This window comes from Schistocerca nitens, chromosome 1, assembly GCF_023898315.1.
Source record: "Schistocerca nitens isolate TAMUIC-IGC-003100 chromosome 1, iqSchNite1.1, whole genome shotgun sequence".
Classification (NCBI taxonomy): Eukaryota; Metazoa; Arthropoda; class Insecta; order Orthoptera; family Acrididae; genus Schistocerca; species Schistocerca nitens.
Genome location: NC_064614.1, coordinates 248110564 through 248130313, shown reverse-complemented (window position 1 = coordinate 248130313; position 19750 = coordinate 248110564). Strand labels below are relative to the sequence as shown.

At 43.7% G+C, this 19750-nt stretch overlaps 1 protein-coding gene across 4 annotated transcripts in view; it reads left to right on the top strand.

Annotated features, from left to right (window-relative positions):
• LOC126246994 (uncharacterized) overlaps window positions 1–19750 on the top strand; it is a 213652-nt gene that overhangs the window by 136303 nt on the left and 57599 nt on the right. For 2 of the 4 annotated variants that reach the window (XM_049948442.1, XM_049948440.1), the window contains exon 2: window positions 14667–14794. The exons of 1 other annotated variant lie outside the window; for it this stretch is intronic. In XM_049948442.1, the coding sequence (XP_049804399.1) occupies window positions 14746–14794 (49 nt within the window). In that variant the 5' untranslated portion in view covers window positions 14667–14745. Of the gene's footprint in view, window positions 1–695; window positions 777–14666; window positions 14795–19750 lie in introns of those variants that run through there. One more of the 4 variants, XM_049948441.1, reaches the window with a different exon arrangement.

Sequence of the window (19750 nt, the reverse complement as noted above, 5' to 3'; positions counted from 1 at the left end):
GTCATGTCCGTGTCTTGTGACCTGCCATGTGGTGGCGCTAGGTTTGCGATTACACAGTGGCGACACGCGGGTCCGACATGTACTACAGGACCGCGGCCGATTTAAGTTACCACCTAGCAAGTGTGGTGTCTAGCGGTGACACCACAGTATTTCTACTTAAAAACTAGCTATCAATTTTATAAGAATGATTTTTTGAGTGTGTTGCATGAGTAGGACTAAAAAAATGTGTTCATTAATGTTAACACTTGTCATATGTACATAGCCTGTAAACTGTCTCGTTCCGTATAATTTCGATGAAAGAATCGTTCAAATGATTTATGGTGCATGCAACTAACTATCGTTAGGATAACTTTGCTTTTATACAAAGCTAGTTTTTTTCCCATGCAAACGTATTATACGAATATTTCAGTTCTTCATTATCCGTCTTTTCGGAGGAAAAGCGGTTTACAGGTACTTGATTTAGCACTGGCCTCCACAAACCTATAAGACCAAGAAAATTAAAAATAACTTCGGTAACAGACTTCACATGCGCACGCATCAGATGACCTTCAACGTAACCCTGGAGACATTGTGTAACATTTCGTCATTCAAGGCTGCAGAGAGAATAGCATTTCCTCGCTCTCACCGCATCCGTCTTGCTGTCCGTTGTTAGGCAAAGACGGCTCGTAGAATCCAGTCAGCTCTTTCAGTACGGATATAGCTGAGCGTCCGAGCTGGGGTCAGTGACGACCACCTCCTCCATTCCGCAGCTGAGCGGCGTTGCTTTCTGTTTACGAGTAAGTGAAGGAGACAAGCCATTGGACTTCGCGCACTGTCGCAAACTAAATGTTCGTTATTTGTCAGCCTATAGTCCAATAAGCCTTAAGGTGTCCTTTTCACATCTGTCGGCAAGTGTATGAATCCACAAGAATTGAAATCTTTGTCTCACATAACGTGTGCTTTGGTCGTGAACAGTTGTCTGATGGCTGTGAGCACTATGGGACTTAACTTCTGAGGTCATCAGCCCCCTAGAACTTAGAACTACTTAAACCTAACTAACCTAAGGACATCACACACATCCATGCCCAAGGCAGGATTCGAACCTGCAACCGTAGCGGTCGCGCGGTTCCAGACTGTAGCGCCTAGAACCACCCGGCCACCCCGGCCGGCGAACAGTTGTCTAACTTTACATTAATGCAGATTTGCAGTTTCAGACTGTTACCTTCTTTTGAACAACGTTTTTGAGACTCTATAATTCGGTTATGCGTGGACTTGTGGTATTATGAATAGAGAGGGCACTGTACTTTGATGAAACACAACAGTCATTTTACATCTTTGTGAACCATGTAGGTGACAAAACAGTAACGAGCCATCGATTTTACATTTACATCTATGCTTGTGAAGTACGTGGCAAAGGATTCTTTGTGTAATAGCATTATGCAACAATTTTCCCTCGTTCTTTACTCGAATCGAGCGTGCGCAAAAAATGATTTATTATATGCTTATTGGCGAACTGTAATCAAAGTGGGTTTCTTTTGAAATTATTTGTAGGAGGTTGAAAAATATCCGTAGATACTGCCTTAAAAAGGCGTTCGTAGAATGTTCTGAGTAGCTTTTTGCGAAATATTCACTGTATTTTTCGAGTATCTGCCAGTTCTAATTTTCTGCGCTTTTGTTACACTTTCCCACCGTGTTTAACCAGCCTGTGACCTTTCGCGCTGTTCTGATTTGTATACGATCGATAGACCCCTGTCATTTGAGCAGTATTTCAGTATAGGCTGAAAAACTCTCGTGGAAGCTGCAGATGTCTGATATCCGCCCAATAAATCGCAGCTTGGGGTCTGATATACCTACAGTTAAGCACATATAATCCTTCCACTATATTGCACCATAAATTGTTGCTGCTAGGAATTTATATGATTCGCCTGACTCTAGATGTAACTTATCGATCCTGCAGTCAAAAGACTGTAATTTTACTTTTCGCTACTTGCTGAACTTAACGTATACAGTCTGTTAAGTAAGCTCGTTGTCTGGTTGACCTACTGCATATACGAATAAAAGAAAAATGCACCCTCGGCGTCGTTAATTGTTTGGTATCTCCGAGGCATGCTTCAAGCCGAGTTTTCCGCGTATTCACGTGGAAGAAACCTCCAGATGTACCGAATTTGCGGTGACAGCTGTTTCAAAGTAAAGATCTTTTTTTCCGTGCAAACTTCTTTTTGAGGTACGACCATACATTTTCAGTAGGATCAGCGCCGGGTAACTGTGAGAGCCAATCAGTACCTGCACATCTTTCTCGTTTTTCCACGCGCTGCAAAACCTGCTGGGTGCTTCGAATTATTGACCTCCAGCTGTATCCAGTCTTCAGTTCTGCCAGTGTACTAACGTTTGGCAGTTGGCATCAAACATCTTTGATGAACACGACGCTTAATCTGCACTCATGTCTCTTCTTGTGTATCTCAGTCGAGAAATCAAAGTAAACTAATGCTTTATGGATACTGCAAGATGTACAAAGTGCTGGGTTGCGAAAGAACTAAGGCGGCATCTTTTACAATCTGTGTGTAACGCCGACCACGCTCTGACTCAGCCGACTGTATCTACTTAAGGGCTCAATGCCATGCTTTGTAATGGGATACTGATACCGTTTAATCTGATTACACTGAGGCTGCAACTTATCGTAAGCATTATGATTACCCGTTACACGACCGCTCACTTGCTTAGGTTCTCCATCCTGTCACCTCCAGAGTATGTCACGTGGCACGAGATTGGTGCGCCGGCCGCGGTGGTCTAGTGGTTCTAGGCGCGCAGTCCGGAACCGCGGGACTGCTACGGTCGCAGGTTCGAATCCTGCCTCGGGCATGGATGTGTGTGATATCCTTAGGTTAGTTAGGTTTAAGTAGTTCTAAGTTCTAGGGGACTGATGACCACAGAAGTTAAGTTCCATAGTGCTCAGAGCCATTTTGAACCACGAGATTGGTGCGTTAGTGAATTAAGAACATTTAAAAAACTACAAAAGTAGCTGATGTAATTCTGAAGTAACTGGTTGTATCAGGAAGGAAGAAGACGAATGACGGTAAGTCAAGTACCTGAACATTAAAATAATAATAATATTTTTTCGCAGCCGTAAGTCAAAACTGGTAACACACATTATTATTGTAAACTTTGCGTTTCAGGCGCTTCAGTAGCTTAGTTCTGAGAACTATTGAGGTTATCACCAGCACACTAACTCGTTTATATGTTCATGTGTGCTCTGTCGTTGTGTACGAAAACTTACCAACTGGTTCTCTGATGCCCTTGTTAATGCTTTTCAGTGTGTTCACTGCATAATTTTCTAACCAGCATTAAAATGCTATATGAGATTCTTCCGTTGGTTGTTGAAGTTAATGTGCACCTAATGCAACTAATACTATATGCGAAGTACATAATATTAACAAGAACGGTCGTGGGGCTATTCCTATATCTCTTTCTGCGACGGACGAGTCCATGATAATGTGCTACGTTCCACCAGTCAAGAAGTCGTCAGTCCTTTGTCAAACCTCGCCAGATTCTCATTAGAACCCTTGATAGTTATTTAAAAAACACACAAAGAAGCCAGATGACATAAGCCTGGTCAGAGAAGCTAGGCCTTCGATTAGCGTCGCAGTGTATCTTCCCGTCTAGGAGAGGGCCAACAAGAAAGTAGTCAGACTTAAGACGATACTGTGGAAAAGCGTTTTGGTAAATCCCACGTAAATTGTCTTCAACTGCGATCCCAATAGAAACTCAGAGATGGAAAGGAAGGCGCTGCCTGCCTATCAACAGTCTCGCTAAACAGTTCATCACTGTGTAGTACTCTCTTAAGCTGCTATATTAATAGAACCAGTATGCTTGCACCTGTAACTAAAATGTACTCTTAAGGCCCTCTGTGCTCATTCAAGCACAAAGGCTCTTAGGTTGAAATCAGTCGTTGACCAAGTCCTGTTAACAGCGCTCTAAAACATAATTTTGCTGTGTGCAAAGGGAACACCACATGCTGATGTTTGTAAGCAAGGAGCGTCTTGTATGCAGTGCTGTATGTCCAGAGGAACAGCCGGCCGGGGTGGCCGAGCGGTTCTAGGCGCTACAGTCTGGAACCGAGCGACCGCTACGGTTGCAGGTTCGAATCCTGCCTCGGGCATGGATGTGTGTGATGTCCTTAGGTTAGTTAGGTTTAAGTAGTTTAAAGTTCTAGGGGACTGATGACCTCATAAGTTAAGTCCCATAGTGCTCAGAGCCATTTGAATCATTTTTGAACCAGAGGAACAAAATAAAAGAGCTGCCACTGAAAACTGATTCCCAGTACTCTACAGATTAATGGACATCTTGCTTCAAATAACTAAATGGACATTGTAATTTATTAAGTTGCTTTATGGGAGACTTTTCGTAATTTATCATGCTGCTTCTTGTGGGACTGGGCCGCCTGATGGAGACGAAAGTCTTTCCAGCCATTCGTGGTGTTATGTTCTTGGAGTACAGTTAATTTTACAAAATTTCTGGTTTATTTCATAATTTCTTCTTTCAAGTACCTTTGGGAATAGTTCACAGGCCCTTGCCTTGCAGATGATAGGATCACCTCTAAAACTTCACATAAGATTTGATTATGTTCGATTTTTTTTGTTTTGTGTACTTGTGACCCTGGCTTTCTTGTACCTGAAGAACAGCAACACGGACCACCAAAAGATATTGTAACGAAATTTTACTCACAGACGACTACTTTTGGTAAAGTGTCCATCTTCAGGTCACAGATTGACAGTACATCAAGTGTGATGTTCGTTCTTTGTCGTCAAATACATATCTGCTTTCAGTTGCAGCATCTGCCACACACCCGTGTTTCTGTTGTCTCTTCATCACTTTCCAAATGCAAAAATCGACAGTCCATTGCAGAGCTAAGCGTGCTTCCTGGCCGAAGTCATGTCATACACGCTTAGTATTGATTACGGATACGTGTGGCGTATGAGGAGCTAGTCGACTAATGAACCCCTTCTTTTTAACTCACTATTATTTTCAATATGCTAGCTGGCCTACTGGCAGCACTTTGAGCTGTGCTTGTTCCTTCGAGTTTTCATTTCACAATGGCATCACCAACAGTTGACTTGGTCAGTTTTTGAAGTGTTTAAATGTCCCTGATGGGTGTTTTAGGTGGCATCCAATGACTAGCCCACGTTCGAGCTCACCTGATCGCTCATTCTGTTGTTACTGCTTCTCTACTGATAACACAGTACTGGCCTCTTTTTGTACTGGGGGCTCGGGGGGCGTGGGGTCCGTCTCTCAAGACTAGTGGTCAATTCCACAATACATAGTGATGTCCATATACTTTTGATCAGATAGTATACAGTGAAGGTGAACAACAAGGTCTAAAAATATTTCTTGTTAATCGATGTTCTGATATTTGTTTTCTCTCTTGTGATCTGTCACAAGGACGCATTACATCATTTATTAGGAGTATTTGTAAGAAATTTCCGACCCTTCTTTTCTTAGTGGCATCGTCGCCTCAGCACTTCTAATGACGAAGGTGCTTAACAGACGATGGAAATTACAAAGCCCTAGGAGACAACAGAGCCATTATTTTCAAGTAGACAAAAATAATGTAATTACTTTTTGTTAACTGCTGGTTTCGGAACCTCCCGTGTTGTAAGAAGAAAACAGTCATTATGCCAGCTCGGCTGCACAATATCGCTTGCACTGTTTATTTTCAAATGGTTCAAATGGCTCGGAGCAAAAATGGTTCTGAGCACTATGGGATTTAACATCTGAGGTCATCAGTCCCCTAGAACTTAGAACTACTTAAACCTAACTAACCTAAGGACATCACACACATCCATGCCCGAGGCAGGATTCGAACGTGCGACCGTAGCGGTCGCGCGGTTCCAGACTGAAGCGCCTAGAACCGCTCGGCCACACAGGCCGGTCACTGTTTATTTTACTTTGTCGTTAGTCATTTCAGTCATTAGGCCTACCTGGATAGAAATCACCGTCACACACTATCCAGCGACAAGCTACAAGCAGAAAAATTAAGCATGAAAATGAACAATGTTATCCCTGCAGAGTGTGTGACGTTGGTTTGTATCTGGGTAGATCTTGAAAACGTCTTATGGGCGAAACTACTCGTTTTGTAAATTTAATAATGACATCCGAGGTGGGAGAATGGTTGTGACCTCCTCACAATGCAATTAACTCCTGCCTTGACTCAGCGTCACGCGCTAGATTTCTGCTGTCAAGCGCACATTTGTACTCTGCTGTGTCAGATGCGTTGGGCCATCCAACTCACAATAACTTTGTCACCAAGCGATCCGTTTGCTGCTCCGCGCTCCATATTGCAACAGTTCGTTGTAGAACGCCTTCCGAGCGAGGTGGCGCAGTGGTTAGCACACTGGACTCGCATTCGGGAGGACGACGGTTCAATCCCGTCTCCGGCCATCCTGATTTAGGTTTTCCGTGATTTCCCTAAATCATTTCAGGCAAATGCCGGGATGGTTCCTTTGAAAGGGCACGGCCGATTTCCTTTCCAATCCTTCCCTAACCCGAGCTTGCGCTCCGTCTCTAATGACCTCGTTGTCGACGGGACGTTAAACGCTAACCACCACCACCACCAGAACGCCTTACTCCTTCTTCTACTCCCGCTTTCTCACGACTAAGGAACAGTTGAAGTAACACTTTCAGGCTTTTATGTATCGAACGCTACCACGGATTATCTTTTAGGAACACTGCTGCCAGCTACCATTACTCTTGGACTGTAATCATTTATCATGATAGTAAAACAAATATTGGTACAGCACTATAAACTGCCGAACATCAAACATTTCTTTGTAGTTTAATTTTACTCAACTATCATGGTACAGACGGGGAAAATATTTTCAACGTTCTTTACGGACACTCACCGCATTTGTAAACCCTCGCTGCAGTGACACGTGTGTAAGGAATTGCATCAATTACGAGTTTCATGAGACTATGATATTTTAATGTAATAACTTCACATTCATTCAAAATCAAACTTTGTGGCCTATTCTCATAGATGTTTGTAGTGGATACTGAAATACTCAAATAATGATTTCAGAATAAGGTTCAAGGAACACAACCGGGCTGTGAAAACAGTTAGTCTACATTTTACATGCACCTTCTACACAAAAAACACAAAGCAGCAAAACTAGAAAATGCAGTAAAAACTCTACATAGGATACCCATAGGACATATACCTCTGTGCCTCTCCAAAACGCTGGGAGAATGCGATGTCGCACCAGGTCGCCGCCATAATCACTGACAATGGTAATACAGGGTGGAGCAGAAACGCAATTTATGACTGAACAGAGTGCAATGCCATTTATCAGTAATCCATGCTTTCGGTTCGCGGAAACACTCCAGACCCCGTTTGGGTTGTGATGTTAACGGCAACCTACGTTTGGGTCGGTAATTTCCTAGTCGAATGCTGCTTGTTATCTCAGATCAATGTCGTATGGCTGTCAGAATGTTACAGGGAGTCCATTACATGTTGTCGAATAGCGGCGCATATGTGAAGACATGTGCTTGGTGGGCAATACGGCTATCCTCCCTTGTGTTGGTCAGACGTCGAGTACACCTGCCCCCAAGTACCCATACAGTCCAATGTCAGGCCGCTGTCACAGCTGAATGCCCCACCATTCTTCCAAGCGGTCAAATGGAGACCTCCGATGAGACCCCTTTCGAACTCAGCGCTGATAGCATTGTCTCACACGGGTACGCAGCGTCTGTACATCTACATCTACATGGATACTCTGCAAATCACATGTTAAGTGCCTGGCAGAGGGTTCATCACCACCTTCACAATAATTAACTATTAGTTCACTTTCGAACAGCGCGCGGAAGAGACGAACACCTATATCTTTCGGTGCAAGCTCTTATTTCCCTAAGTAGGTCGGCGTCAATAAAATGTTTTCGCATTCGGAGGAGAAAGTTGGTGATTGTAATTTCGTGAGAAGATTCCGCCGCTACGAAAAACTCCTTTCTTTTAATGATGTCCACCCAAAATCCTGTATCATTTCAGTGATACTCACTCCCACATTTCGCGACAATACAAAACGTGCTACCCTCCTTTCAACTTTCTCGATGTACTTAGCCAGTAATATCTGGTAAGGATCCCACACCGCGTAGCAGCATTCTAAAAGAGGACGGACAAGCGTAGTGTAGGCAGTCTCCTTAGTAGACATGTTACATTTTCTAAGTGTTCTGCCAATAAAACGCAGTCAATAGTTACCCTTCCCCACAACATTTTCTGTGTGTTCCTTCCAATTTAAATTGTTCGTAATTGTAATTTCTAGGTATTTAGTTGAATTTGCGGCCTTTAGATTTGACTGATTTATCGTGTAATCGAAGTTTAACGGATTCCTTTTAGCACTCATATGGATGACCTCACACTTTTCGTTATTTATCATCAGTTGCCAATTTTTGCACCATACAGATGTCTTTTCTAAATCGTTTTTCACTTTCTTTTGTTCTTCTAAAGGCTTTACTAGTCGATAAACGACAGCATTATCTGCAAACAACGTAAGACGGCTGCTCAGATTGTCTCCTAAATCGTTTATATAGATGAAGACGAAATGGGAGATAAGATACTGCGTGAAGAGTTTGACAGAGCACTGAAAGACCTGAGTCGAAACAAGGCCCCGGGAGTAGACAACATTCCACTAGAACTACTGATGGCCTCGGGAGAGCCAGTCATGACAAAACTCTACCATCTGGTGAGCACGATGTATGAGACAGGCGAAATACCCTCAGACTTCAAGAAGAATATAATAATTCCAATCCCAAAGAAAGCAGGTGTTGACAGATGTGAAAATTACCGAACTATCAGTTTAATAAGTCACAGCTGCAAAATACTAACGCGAATTCTTTACAGACGAATGGAAAAACTGGTAGAAGCCGACCTCGGAGAAGATCAGTTTGGATTCCGTAGAAATGTTGGAACACGTGAGGCAATACTGACCTTACGACTTATCTTGGAAGAAAGATTAAGAAAAGGCAAACCTACGTTTCTGGCATTTGTAGACTTAGAGAAAGCTTTTGACAATGTTGACTGGAATACTCTCTTTCAAATTCTGAAGGTGGCAGGGGTAAAATACAGGGAGCGAAAGGCTATTTACAATTTGTACAGAAACCAGATGGCAATTATAAGAGTCGAGGGGCATGAAAGGGAAGCAGTGGTTGGGAAAGGAGTGAGACAGGGTTGTAGCCTCTCCCCGATGTTATTCAATCTGTATATTGAGCAAGCAGTAAAGGAAACAAAAGAAAAATTCGGAGTAGGTATTAAAATTCATGGAGAAGAAGTAAAAACTTTGAGGTTCGCCGATGACATTGTAATTCTGTCAGAGACAGCAAAGGACTTGGAAGAGCAGTTGAACGGAATGGACAGTGTCTTGAAAGGAGGATATAAGATGAACATCAACAAAAGCAAAACGAGGATAATGGAATGTAGTCAAATTAAGTCGGGTGATGCTGAGGGAATTAGATTAGGAAATGAGACACTTAAAGTAGTAAAGGAGTTTTGCTATTTAGGGAGTAAAATAACCGATGATGGTCGAAGTAGAAAGGACATAAAATGTAGACTGGCAATGGCAAGGAAAGCGTTTCTCAAGAAGAGAAATTTGTTAACATCGAGTATAGATTTAGGTGTCAGGAAGTCGTTTCTGAAAGTATTTGTATGGAGTGTAGCCATGTATGGAAGTGAGACATGGACGATAACTAGTTTGGACAAGAAGAGAATAGAAGCTTTCGAAATGTGGTGCTACAGAAGAATGCTGAAGATAAGGTGGGTAGATCACGTAACTAATGAGGAGGTATTGAATAGGATTGGGGAGAAGAGAAGTTTGTGGCACAACTTGACTAGAAGAAGGGATCGGTTGGTAGGACATGTTTTGAGGCATCAAGGGATCACAAATTTAGCACTGGAGGGCAGCGTGGAGGGTAAAAATCGTAGAGGGAGACCAAGAGATCAATACACTAAGCAGATTCAGAAGGATGTAGGTTGCAGTAGGTACTGGGAGATGAAGAAGCTTGCACAGGATAGAGTAGCATGGAGAGCTGCATCAAACCAGTCTAAGGACTGAAGACCACAACAACAACAGATGAGGAACAGCAAAGGGCCTATAACACTAACTTGGGGAACCCCAGAAGTCACTTCTGTTTTACTCGATGACTTTCCGTCGATTACTGCGAACTGTGACCTCTCTGACAGGAAATCACGAATCCAGTCACATAGCTGAGTCGGTATTCCATAAGCACACAATATCACTACAAGCCGCTTGTGTGGTACAGTGCCAAGAGCCTTCTGGAAATATAGAAATACGGAATCAATCTGAAATCCCTTGTCAATAGTACTCAATACTTCGCGTTGTGTGTCACAAGAACGATGTTTTCTAAAATCTGTGTTAATAGACCGTTTTCTACGAGGTAATTCCTGTCTCCTTCTCAGTGATCACTCAAAATCTTACGCTTGGTTCAAATGGCTCTGAGCACTATGGGACTTAACATCTATGGTTATCAGTCCCCTAGAACTTAGAACTACTTAAACCTAACTAACCTAAGGACATCACACAACACCCAGTCATCACGAGGCAGAGAAAATCCTTGCCCCCGCCGGGAATCGAACCCGGGCGCGGGAAGCGAGAACGCTACCGCACGACCACGAGCTGCGGACCAAATCTGACGCTTCTCATGCTCCTTATTTACCGTAGCAGGCCTGATAACAGCACCAAGTACGAATAACGTTTATGTCCTCTGGTGGCCGTTGTACCTGTCACACACAATTGAAACTCCAATCATTTACATACCCGCCGCCGATGGTGTGTACGTATACGAAGTTACATTAACATTGATATATGAAGATGTCCGAAAGAACAGATACCAACATATATATATATATATATATATATATATATATATATATATATATATATATATCATCGCCCATTTGTTCAAATGTTCAAATGTGTGTGAAATATTATGGGACTCAACTGCTAAGGTCATCAGTCCCTAAGCTAACACACTACTTAACCTAAATTAACCTAAGGACAAACACACACACCCATGCCATAGGGAGGACTCGAGCCTCCGCCGGGACCAGCCGCACAGTCCGTGACTGCAGCGCCTAACAAGAGAACCTCCCCATCGCACCCCCCTCAGATTTAGTTATAAGTTGGCACAGTGGATAGGCCTTGAAAAACTGAACACAAATCAATCGAGAAAACAGGAAGAAGTTGTGCGGAACTATGAAAAAATAAGCAAAATATACAAACTGAGTAGTCCATGCGCAAGATAGACAACGTCAAGGATAATGTAAGCATAGGAGCGCCGTAGTCCCGTGGTTAGCGTGAGCAGCTGCGGAACGAGAGGTCCTTGGTTCATGTATTCCCTGGAGTGAAAAGTTTACCTTCTTTATTTTCGCAAAGTTATGATCTGCCCGTTCGTTCATTTACGTCTCTGTTCACTGTAATAAGTTTAGTGTCTGTGTTTTGCGACCGCACCGCAAAACCGTGCGATTAGTAGACGAAAGGACGTGCCTCTCCAATGGGAACCGGAAACATTTGATCGCAAGGTCATAGGTCAACCGATTCCTCCACAGAAAAACACGTCCGATATATTCTATACGACACTGGTGATGGCATGTGCGTCACATGACAGGAATATGTTGTCGACCCACCTAACTTGTACATTTGGCGAATGGGTAAAAAGATTCTTCTACCTGCCGGATTTATGTTTTCTTGTGGATGTGATAATCACTCCCAAAAAAGTGATGAAAACATAAGAGTTTGTAACATAAACTGTAAATAAAAAATTAAACTCTTCACTCGAGGGAAGACTTGAACCAAGGACCTCTCGTTCCGCATCTGCTCACGCTAACCAAGGGAGAAGGGCGCTCCTGAGCTCACCCTCTCCTTGATGTTGCATATGTTCCGCATGGACTACACAGTTTGTATATTTTGCTTATTTTTCATAGTTCCACACAACTTCTTCCTGTTTTCTCGATTGATCTGTGTTCAGTTTTCAAGGCCTATCCACTGTGCCAACTTATAATTAAATCTGAGGGGGGTGCGATTGGGAGGTTCCCTTGTAAGACCGCTCGGCTTAACCCGCACGGCCTGCCCATTTGACTATCTTCTTCTGTGCGGATGCACAAACAGTGCTCAAACTCTTACGGGATCGGCAGTAAAGCCGCGAGTAATGAGTATAATGGGCAGGAGCGCTATGAATATAGTGCGGGACAATAAGTTACGAATGTGGGTCTCAAGGGACGCGTGCCAGAGATAAGTTCCTGCAGTCGCACCATCCATCCTCTGTATCCTCGGTGGCTCAGCTGGAGGCCGGCACGGTTTGGATTAGATTAGATTAGATTTTCGTTCCATATATCCGTGCTGAGGAGATCCTCGTGGATGTAGAACATGTCTTTTTTTTTGTCTTATCATAGTATGAATATGTACAACACATCATTTGCGCGGTAGCTCAGCGTGTTCGGTCAGAGAGTTAACTGCCCTCTGTAATAAAAAACTGAGTCAGCGGCTCAACATTGAACTTGAACGGGTGTCATGGGACATCCGCACCGAACAAATGCAACGCACAAAATGAGAACAATAAAAATAAAAAACAAAAAAAGATGGATAGAGCGTCTGCCATGTAAGCAGGAGATCCCGGGTTCGAGTCCCGGTCGGGGCACACATTTTCAACTGTCCCCGTTGACTTATATCAACGCCTGTATGCAGCTAGGGGTATTCATTTCATTGTAATTACATTAACATTTGACTGTGTCAAAATATCCACGGGTGTACTGCCGGTCTACAGTGTCCAACGGGCACAATATTTCGGCGATCATACATGTCGCCATCATCAGGTGAACTGACGGACTGAGCTCCTGTGAACGTGCCGGTACGGAGATCCGTACGCTATGGCTGCTCAGGGGTAACTGGGTTCGGTCGCGGCGGCGGCCGATTTAAATACCCTCCACCCGCGGCGCACTCCCTCCGCCGTCCGCGCCCCGCGCCACGGTCGCGCGGTGGAACAGATTGCGACGGCGTCTGAGATGACGTCGGTGTGATGGCTCTGTCCGCCGTGGCCGTCACCACTATACGTTTGCTCGATTTACTCTTGATTAACCCAATCGCTGGTTCCCAAGCCTTGCTAACAAGGGAACCTCCCCATCGCACCCCCCTTCAGATTTAGTCATAAGTTGCCACAGTGGATAGGCTTTGAGAAACTGAACACCGATCAATCGAGAAAACAGGAAGAAGTTGTGTGGAAGTATGAAAAACTAAGCAAAATATGCAAACTGAGTAGTCCATGCGCAAGATATGCAACATCAAGGATAAACTGAAGAGCGCCGTGGTCCCGTGGTTAGCGTGAGAAGCTGCCGAACGAGAGGTCCTTCCTTCGAGCAAAAAGTTTAATTTTTTATTTTCAGACAATTATCAAAGTTCAGGCACACACACATAATCAACTTCGCTCTCCAAAATTCCAGGACATGTTCAGATTTGCTTGGACATATGCAGGATTTGACGGTCTACACATGAAAAAATTTGAAAACGTTATAAACATATATTTTGGCAGAGCACAGGGAAAAGTGAGCGACTGTGAAACTGTTGGATTCATTTCTTGCAGTTTATGTGACAAACTCTTATGTTTTCATCACTTTTTTGGGAGTAATTATCACATCCACAAGAAAACCTAAATCGGGCAACGTAGAAGAATGTTTTTACCCATTCGCCAAGTGTACAAGTTAGGTGGGTCGACAACATATTCCTGTCATGTGACGCATATGCCGTCACCAGTGTCGAACAGAATATATCAGACGTGTTTTCCTGTGGAGGAATTGGTTGACTTATGACCTCGCGATCAAATGTTTTCGGTTCCCATTGGAGAGACACGTCCTTTCGTCTACTAATCGCACGGTTTTGCGGTGCGGTCGCAAAACACAGACACTAAACTTATTACAGAGAACAGAGACGTCAAAGAACGAACGGACTGATTATAACTTTGCGAAAATAAAAAAGTAGAGGAAAGACTACAACCAAGGACCTCTCGTACCGCAGCTGCTCACGCTAACCACGGGACCACGGCGCTCCCGAGCTCACACTACCCTTGATGTTGCCAATCTTGCGCATGGACTACTCAGTTTGTATATTTTGCTTATTTTTTCATAGTTCCACACAACTTATTCCTGTTTTCTCGATTGATCTGTGTTCAGTTTTTCATAGCCTATCCACTGTGCCATCTTATAACTAAATCTGAGGGGGGTGCGATGGGGAGGTTCCCTTGTAAGATTATAGCCACAGTCACCGTTTATGAGGTCATCATTTGTGCGAATTTCGATGGCCTCTCTAACAACGCTGTCCCAGTATCTCGACGTCTGTACCAGAATCCTCGTGCCTTCATACTCAATAGCGTGATTTTCCGACAAACAATGTTCAGCGACCGTCGACTTGCTCGGATACATCAGTCGAGTGTGCCTCTGGTGTTCCCGTTGGACACTGTAGACCGGCAGTACACCCGTGGATATTTTGATTATCAAATACGCCGGAAGAAACTGCGTGTTCGGGGTGCTTCACTTTTTTGTCAGGCGGGGTAAATTCCTGATGACGAGCAGTGTGTGTTTGTTTACAGATGACGAGATGTGAGCGAACAGAGTATGTACGTGGTCGGTGTGCTTGCAGGAGCGGCACCATGCCCCGGGCAGAGTGAGCGGCCGTAGGCGGCGCCGGGCCCCCTCCGTGTCTCGGCGATGCGCCAAGCATGACCGCGGCCTGCTGCAGCGCCACACGTCGCCGCGCCGCGGACACACGTGAGTCACCAGTCGGCGCCGGCTAAAACCGAGAGTTGCGCTGGACTTAGGACACTCAGGGGACAGATCTGGATAGCTCAACATGGATGCTGGCGTTCAGGGTTCCAGTCCCATTCCAGCAAACTGTATTTTTTTTCCCTCCTGCTAGGACGTTTCAAGCAGCGCACACTGTCTACATCTACATCTACATGATTACTCTGCAATTCACATTTAAGTGCTTGGCAGAGGGTTCATCGAACCACAATCATACTATCTCTCTACCATTTCACTCCCGAACAGCGCGCGGGAAAAACGAACACCTAAACCTTTCTGTTCGAGCTCTGATTTCTCTTATTTTATTTTGATGATCATTCCTACTTATGTAGGTTGGGCTCAACAAAATATTTTCGCATTCGGAAGAGAAAGTAGGTGACTGAAATTTCGTAAATAGATCTCGCCGCGACGAAAAACGTCTTTGCTTTAATGACTTCCATCCCACCTCGCGTATCATATCTGCCACACTCTCTCCCCTATTACGTGATAATACAAAACGAGCTGCCCTTTTTCGCATCCTTTCGATGCCCTCCGTCAATCCCACCTGGTAAGGATCCCACACCGCAGCAATATTCTAACAGAGGACGAACGAGTGTAGTGTAAGCTGTCTTTTTAGTGGACTTGTTGCATCTTCTAATTGTCCTGCCAATGAAACGCAACCTTTGGCTCGCCTTCCACACAATATTATCTATGTGGTCTTTCCAACTGAAGTTGTTCGCAATTTTAACACCCAGGTACTTAGTTGAATTGATAGCCTTGAGAATTTTACTATTTATCGAGTAATCGAATTCCAACGGATTTCTTTTGGAACTCATGTAAATCACCTCACACTTTCCGTTATTTAGCGTCAACTGCCACCTGCCACACCATACAGCAATCTTTTCTAAATCGCTTTGCAACTGATACTGGTCTTCGCATGACCTTACTAGACGGTAAATTACAGCATCATCTGCGAACAATCTAAGAGAACTGCTCAGATTGCCTCCCAGGTCATTTATATAGATCAGGAACAGCAGATGTCCTAGGACGCTTCCCTGGGGAATACCTGATATCACTTCAGTTTTACTCGATGATTTGCCGTCTATTACTACGAACTGCGACCTTCCTGACAGGAAATCACGAATCCAGTCGCACAACTGAGACTATACCTTATAGGCCCGCAGCTTGATTAGAAGTCGCTTGTGAGGAACGGTGTCAAAAGCTTTCCGGAAATCTAGAAGTACGGAATCAACTTGAGATCCCCTGTCGATAGCGACCATTACTTCGTGCGAATAAAGAGCTAGCTGCGTTGCACAAGAACGATGTTTTCTGAAACCATGCTGATTACGTATCAATAGATCGTTCCCTTCGAGGTGATTCATAGTGTTTGAATACAGAATATGCTCCAAAACCCTACTGCAAACCGACGTCAATGATATAGGTCTGTAGTTCGATGGATTACTCCTTCTACCCTTCTTAAACACTGGTGCGACCTGCGCAATTTTCCAATCTGTAGGTACAGATCTATCGGTGAGCGAGCGGTTGTATATGATTGCTAAGTAGGGAGCTATTGCATCAGCGTAATCTGAAGGGAACCTAATCGGTATACAATCTGGACCCGAAGACTTGCCCGTATCAAGCGATTTGAGTTGCTTCGCAACCCCTAAGGTATCTACTTCTAAGAAACTCATGCTAGCAGCTGTTCGTGTTTCAGTCTGCCACACTGCAGAGCGAAGCATTCGTTCAGGAAACAACCTCTAGGCTGCATTTCTGTGTGATATCCTTTCTTTCAGAAGTAAGAGCATATGGACTATCAGACCAATTGTGTGATTGGATTAAGGAGTTCCTAGGTAACAAAACGCAGCATGCCATTCTCAATGGAGAGAAGTCATCCAAAGTAAGAGTGATTTCAGGTGTGCCGCAGGGGAGTGTCGGAGGACCGTTGCTATTCACAATATAAATAAATGACCTTGTGGATAGAATCGGAAGTTCACTGAGGCTTTTTGCGGATGATGCTGTAGTATATCGAGAGGTTGTAACAATGGAAAATTGTACTGAAATGCAGGAGGATCTGTAACGAATTGACGCTTGGTGCAAGGAATGGCTATTGAATCTCAATGTAGACAAGTGTAATGTGCTGCGAATACATAGAAAGAAAGATCCTTTATCATTTAGCTACGGTATAGCAGGTCAGCAACTGGAAGCAGTTAATTCCATAAATTATCTGGGAGTACGCATTAGGAGTGATTTAAAATCGAATGATCATACAAAGTTGATCGTCGGTAAAGCAGATGCCAGACTGAGATTCATTGGAAGAATCCTAAGGAAATGCAATCCGAAAACAAAGGAAGTAGGTTACAGTACATTTGTTCGCCCACTGCTTGAATATTGCTGACCAGTGTGGGATCCGTACCAGATAGGGTTGATAGAAGAGATAGAGAAGATCCAACGGAGAGCAGCGCGCTTCGTTACAGGATCATTTAGTAATCGCGAAAACGTTTTGGAGATTATAAACTCCAGTGGAAGACTTTGCAGGAGAGACGCTCAGTAGCTCTGTACGGGCTTTTGTTGAATTTTCGAGAACATACCTTCACCGAGGAGTCAAGCAGTATATTGCTCCCTCCTATGTATATCTCGCGAATAGACCATGAGGATAAAATCAGAGAGATTAGAGGCCACACAGAGATATACCGACAATCTTTCTTTCCACGAACAATACGAGACTGGAATAGAAGGGAGAACCGATAGAGGTACTCAAAGTACCCTCCGACATACACCGTCAGGTGGCTTGCGAAGTATGGATGTAGATATAGGTGTAGATGTAGAGTTAGTCCAGCAAGGTATGCAGGAGATCTGCGACATCTGAAAAGTACCAAAGCTGCTGACAGATCTGCAGCTGTGAAGATGAGCCGCGTGTCGAGTCTGGATACTTCAGTCCAGTGCTTCTGAACCTCTAAAGGCATTGGGGGGCGGAGAGGCGTTGAAGATTTATTAGTGGGGCACCGACATCTCAGAAAAAAGCACAAATATGCTACCGAGTCCTTTGGGACGCTATAGTTTAGTATTACTCTACATTTTGGTAGCGCTTCTTTTACTAAAGTGTGGATCGCAGATTACTCCCAAATAAAGTATTTCGAAAGAATCAGAAATGCTTATATATAAAACTTTCGTGTCACAGTGTTAGTTGCCATACTCCTCCGAAACGGCTCGATCGATTCTGATGAAATTTTACATGTATATTCGGTACGTCTGAGAATCGATCGTAATCTATTTTTCATAGCCCTAAGTGATAAGGGTGGTCAACCCCAAAAATAATTTTCTTATTTTTTGGACAGAACTTTTTACTTTTTTATGATGTGGCATTAAAAAATACACACAACCCTAAATTTTCACCCTTTTTCCACCAACTCCTATTTTTAATAGCGATTTTAGTACTTTAATAATTTTCAACCCCAGTCGATAACTGATCAGTTATCACTTGATCAGTTATCCCCGCCAGGTGTCTACCGGTGACAGTCTTTCACTATTCGATAGATAGGTAATTGAAGAAAACGTACCAAATGCAACGACTCGAATATCCCTCTTTCAATCGACGTAACTACACCGAGAAGTTTAACTAGGTAGCATGCGTCATTCGCCAAACTGACATTCAGGCCTAGCGCACACGCATCGATTTTTATCGTACCGAAATATATAGTACGATCAAATTCTTTTAGTGGAACAAAGAAGTTCCTATGCTCTCCTTTGTTCCTCTAAAAGAATTTAATCATCGTACAATATTTTTACGTACGATAAAAATCGATGCGTGTGCGCTTGGCCTTATTCATAATGCTGGAGAACACGTTTCGACACGAAATTGCCGCTACCTTTGTACGCTCATGGACGAGCCGTGTATCGGTTGCAGTTGTTAAATCCGCGTGATCTTCCGTAGAAACGCTAGAACTAATAGTGGACGATACAACCGGACTTCCCCCTAAGCCTTTTCTCACTCCCTACGCAGTTTTCGGCCATTATTATTGATTGTGTCACGAGCTCCCGCCAACAACAGCTATTGTGTTACACGTATACATTGTGTTACACGTAAACATTCTTCTTATAGACTAGAGATAATTTATATGGCAAATCAAACGTTTGCCGGGTCAGCTATAACATATAAAGATTTTCAGAGGCATAACGAAGTTCGCCGGGTATAGCTAATCAATCAATAAAATAAATTGGGGGGGGGGGGGGATTTGAGATACTGTGGCGTTGCAAAAGAGGGCACCACGTAGAAAAGATTAGGAGCCCCTGGTTTAGTCAGAAAGAGCATTCTCCGCTAGTTTCAAAGTTCCAGGTTCGAGCCCCAGTGTGGCAGACCGTTTTCATGTGCCACGAAGCTGAAGTACAGCCCACGCGGCAAAGCAGAGTGGATGATTCTTTGTGGATGCAACACGAAAAATGGTTCTGAGGTGGTGAAGTACTGTTAAACAGAAATATACTGCTTTGTAAAAGAATGGCATTGCTGCCCTCTCCCTACTGAAGGCGGCAAGTCTGAAGCTGTTATTTGCAACGTCTCTACGTCAATAGCATGCCGGCTAATGTTTTTGATTAATTTTAGTGTGAAGTATCACGCGACAGGAAAATAAAGTCTGGCTAAATAGTACAGTGAGACATGATATTATTAACAATATAATTTTATTTTGTGTGTGGGGGGGGGGGGGCTGGGGGGGGGGGGGGACATGTGTGTTCTGTCCTGGAAAACGTTACTGAATCGTCAACCCGTTAGACACAGACGATCACGAATGCAGAATTCTCTGAAGCTAAAAATATTTATTTCTCCCAATTCCACGTCTTGTTTCTTAGAAGTGACTATTTGCGAACTTCTCGCCTGACTACTTGTCTTCATAGCGCCTCCACAGTTCCACTAACGACTGATTCAGCACTTGGCAGTCTGCAGCTTTTATT